We start from the raw sequence: 4887 nt of genomic DNA, 5'->3' as shown, positions 1-4887 counted from the left end.
CAGTTCCAGAAACACAATGCCAAATGCTCAATAAACATATATTTGGGAATCGCACTTATTTTTATCTTTACCTGATCATAAGTGTCACCGGCTTCCCAAAGTGCATAGACCTTTAGTTCATCTGGTGAAGCAGCAGTCTGTGGAGGAAACTGAGAACGAGAGGCTGTTAAAAATAACCATCTATTTAATGAGTTCTGCTTAATGATTCTATGATACAGTATCCCTGGACACCTATTACTGAATCGAAAACATCGTGGCCATGTAATGAGAACTGCTGAAACAACATAAGCTCCTTTCCCATTCCACACTCGAGGGGGTACCTTTGCTCCGGCAGCCCCTGTGCCTGCTCAGGCATGGCCCGTCCCGCAGCCATGGGCACCTTCTCGCAGGCCCCAATGACTTCAACAGAAACAGGATCTGTATCAAACCTGTCCTGCTGGGTGATCCTGTGGGACACAGACCCCAAATTAACGAGGGGCTAACTACGGCCTAGAGAATGGGACGAGCACACATCCATGTGTGCCTTGATATGCCCAAGCCATGTTTGACTGATGCTTCTGGTCACGGTGGGGTAATCCACACCAGTGCCACAGGCCCCACCTGGCACACCACCAACCATTTCAGAGCTTTAAAAGGGAACTGCTGGGCATACTGGAATCCCGTGAATTTTGCATGGGGACAGTTTCCCACTGGTGGAGGGTCAACCACCACGTACCAGAACAATCCCAGGGCTTGGACCTTAGCTGGTATTTCATGGCAAGGTGTCTAGATTTTTCCTGTCAGCAGTGTTTGCTTCCAGACCATCCAAAGCAGTATTCAGCTGAGCACCAAATGCATTGCAGGGTCTTTCTGGAGGTTTTTACATTTACAGTGGCAGGTTTTAGAGATTCAGACTCTATCCTGTATGTATCCAACCTTAATGATTCTATGATTCTATCTGCTTCACTAATCCCAAGTCAGCATTACTGACAGGCACTGTGCTTCTGCTGTATGTCATCTCTGTTTTGGTGCAGACTACAGGACTCCAGAAGACTGAACGCTGATGGACAGTGAACCAGACACTTGCTCATTTCAGGCTCCAAAAATGATGTGGTTTTGTTTGTTTGCATTTTTTTCTTCCATGTGCCAAGATAGAGAAATACATTTATTTTTTCTGAGGCAGAGACCACACTCCTGCACACAGGAAGGAACACAACTGCCTTCCCTCCATGCCCCAAACTCCTAAAAAAAAAAAAATACCAGCCATTTGCCTTAACATTTCCCCTTGGAGCAGTGACTAATGAGCAATGCTGGAGTATGCCTTCACTCCTGACATGTCTCTTCCTGTCTGTCACTAACAATTTATTCCTTGCTAGCTGCCCAGGCGACCTAAATCAATCATCTATGAAAAGCTAACAAGCCAGTCCTGATTGTTCCAGTATCCCTCAATCCTGGCTACTGGTACAAACCGAACCTTTCATCCCAGCCTCCCTCACACCACACCAAAAGACTTGTGCATCGGAGAGTGAAAGATCAGACTTTCCTTTCACGCTTTGCCTCTGATCTTATTGCAAAGGGCAAGAGTTTTGTGCAGTGGGAGCTGCCTGGTGGGATTAGCAGCTCTGGCTCTCACGTTGGTCCAAATGGCTGGAATATAATAAGGTTTTACACTTGGTTTAGAGCCGGGATTCAGGCTTATTAGGCTCGCAACACCTGACATTGTTCTCTTCTCGTAAGGACACACCTCCAGCTTTTGAGGAATAATCTCTCTTGTATGCTTTCAGCACAGGTAAAATCAAATACTTCAGCTTCCCTCCAGAAAAAAGCTGCAGCAGGAAAGGCAAAACACAGGGCACCAGGAACACCCAGCCACAAGCTGCCTTCCTCTGAGAAAGTCACTCAACACAGACCTGGAGTGCAAACTCCTCTCGCCTCAGCCACACATCTGAAATGCAGCTGTGTTTATCTGGCCATTCTGTGAGGAAACGGCTTCCAAACCAACACAATACTTATTTGGGAAGAAAAACCCACAGAATCTCCTCCTCTCATCCAGCCTTACTCTGCAAACTGTTGCAAACACTGCTGCCAACAGCACCCTGCTCGCTTGCTGCTGTCATACAGCCTGTCCCACAGGAGCGGGAAATGCCATCAGTGACTCTTCAGAGAGACATGCTGCTCTGTCCAAACAGCTTTACTGTCTTGCCACCCTCTGTCCCTTTGCCATTTTGTGTTCATTATCTTAATCTCTCCAGCCTCACCTTGAAACAGCTCTCCACTGCCTTAAAATCCTTCTTTAAAATATTGGCCCTGTGTCCCTTCCTGCCCTAAGCCCCCAGAGGTAGTGCAGGGCTTGTAGGAGATGAACTGCTGCCCCGGGTCCCCAGGGCTGCCACGTTAAAACGGAAGCTCTCAGGGAGGAGCCCTTGGCTTTGGGATGTGTCTCACTCAAGCACTGAGCATGCCCTAAAAATAGCCACTGCCAGGCAGCCTTGCATTATAGCTAAACTAGACTGAAAGGGAATAAGTCTACCAGAAAAGACTTATCAGCTGGAATAATCCTAGAGGTAAACTGTTGAGCTTACCTCTCCAGGAGCCTGGCATCGGCACTAGCTCAAAAAGGCTCACTGTAAGCGCAAGGCTGCATTCCTCTCCTGTTACCCTAGCCAGGCAGGACGCCGGCAATGGTTACATCATTTCCTGATGCCTCAAAAATATCCTCAAGATTTGGGCAGAACCTTGCCACTCCACGGACCACGGGAAGGGAGCCGGCAGGAGCCAGCCACCCCCATGCACCCCCACCAGCCTGCAGGAAATGGGTACAGATACTCAGGAGCCAGATTCCTGTGCAAACGTTTCCCGTGGGGCTGGACACAGGCTCAGCCTGCACGAGCTCCGGACACACGCACAGCGCCCATGTCTGCCAAGGACGCCTCTACTCGCCCTCTCTCCAATGGCAGCAGCAGCCCACTGCACTTGGGTGCATCTGCCCAGGATTCGCTATTTCTTTGCATGTGCTTTTCCTTCCCACTTGAGGATGCTACAAAGCACAGGCAAGCACAGCACCCTGCAAGCGTCCCCACAGCCTCATTTGCAGCTGGAGTGGCATCTCTTCTGGCTCCCCACAAATACTATTTATCTCATACCCTGGGTGCAGTCGGTCAGCTTTAGAATAAATCCTGTGTTCCCCTGGTAAGGTTTCAATTACCGTTTTCAGCAACATGTTTTCTATAATAGGGCAGCATGCAAGCCAAGAGTGTCTTCACCCCCCACAGAACATCATTTTAATTACCTCAGATCATTGATTTTTATCAGCAAAGTACTTTCAATTACAGAAAACTAATGAGCAACTATGAAAACCCATGCTAAACAACCCTCCAGGCTTTCCCTGAGCTCAGGCACCCTCGTCGGGTTCTGACAAACTCGTCCAGGGGAACAATCAAGAAATACCAAAGTGTATGAGCCCATGCAAAGAGTAAAACCAGCCCCGGCACCTTTGCCATCTGCACAGAGCATCAGGGGGAGGCTTGGGGGTAATGAATTACATTGCTGATAACAGTACAGGTTTATACAGGCTCCTGTACAAGATCTCAAGTTTTGCAGTAAATTCTGGGTCAGCAGAACTAAAACTTACTGCAGATCTCCAGCAAGAGACATTCCAGTGACCACTTCTACATCTCTGCAGGTCTCCTGTGACAGGGTTTTCCAGACAGAAGGAAGTTCCCAACCACCTCTCTTCAGGAGGATTTTATTGTGGTGGTTTTTTAAAAAAAGAAACTATCCCACTTTCACTCCTCATAGTCTTTAAGCAAAGAGTGGATGGAATAATTTCCAAAATCCCCAAATTTCCAAAGCAAGTAAGTCCCAGTGCCAAGTAATAGAGCAGCAATGACCTCAGCTATTTACCATCAGCATGGCAAATGCATACATTACACCACGTACAAAGGAGAGCCTAGCCAGAACTAAGAGGTAGTTCCAGGCAAACATTACCCCAGGACTTGGAAGCTGTCAAGAGAAAGCAGAAAGTACCGAAATTGGTGGTCTCCCTAGTGGCATTTCAAATCTGTTACTTGATTCCCAGGTGCCACAACACGTACTTTGCACACGACTGAACATGTTATTTCTGCCCCCCCGTAGCAACCCTTATTCCTTAGCTGGGTTTCAACTCCCATGCTCCAGGCTCTCTCTCGTCAGCCTGCCTGCTTCCTCCTCTTTCCGCCTTGCCTGCTCTTGCGAGCAGTTCACACGTCTCTCTTCCTCTCTCCCCACAGGCAGCTGACTCCCAAGCTCCTTCTGGTTGCAACCCAGTCAGCACTGCCAGATGTCTTGTAAAATTAATTTGCTTTTAGGCTCTTTCCCATGATGCCAAATTCCTTTTCCTTTCCTAAGCAATCTACTGTCACACAAACCTGGCTCTGTCTCACACAATCACACGTCATTTCCATAAAGACAAAGAAACAAAGACACCTCTGCACAGCCTAGGAGGAAAAGGACTGACCAAAGAAACCTGCTGCAGATACGGTTTTTCGCTTCCCAGAGGGCTCTGTTGGGTATGCCTTGCCACTCCCAGGCAGCCAATGCCACCTTTCCTCCCCCAACTGCATCCCTGTCCCTGAGAGAAGGAACTTGTGCAACTCCAGGAGAGCTGATGGGAATGTGGGACTGCCTTAGATCATGTTAACAGGAGCAAGTTGGGACAGTGAGTCACTGCAGCCCAACAGCTTGGACATGGAAACAGAGCCCCAAAGACAACTAGGCTATGACTATTCACTGAGCAAAGCAAGCAGAATGCAGGGCCTGCCAGAAGCAGGACGGCAGACAAACCTCGAGCAGCTTCAACATATCCAATATTGGACAGTTACTCAGAGCACATCTGTTCTTCTGGTCCACCAGCACAGGACACAAACATTT

General features: G+C 48.4%; 1 protein-coding gene across 1 annotated transcript in view; it reads right to left on the bottom strand.

Moving 5' to 3' along the window:
* The window catches only part of POLR3E (polymerase (RNA) III (DNA directed) polypeptide E (80kD)), a 25739-nt gene that overhangs the window by 3891 nt on the left and 16961 nt on the right, over positions 1 to 4887 (bottom strand). The window contains exon 18 of the mRNA XM_009319986.1: positions 72 to 149. Coding sequence (XP_009318261.1) covers positions 72 to 149 — 78 coding nt within the window. The remainder of the gene's footprint in view (positions 1 to 71; positions 150 to 4887) is intronic.

Source organism: Pygoscelis adeliae, unplaced genomic scaffold (genome assembly GCF_000699105.1).
Source record: "Pygoscelis adeliae isolate BGI_AS28 unplaced genomic scaffold, ASM69910v1 Scaffold242, whole genome shotgun sequence".
Taxonomy (NCBI): Eukaryota; Metazoa; Chordata; class Aves; order Sphenisciformes; family Spheniscidae; genus Pygoscelis; species Pygoscelis adeliae.
This window is presented reverse-complemented; position numbering and strand designations above follow the sequence as displayed.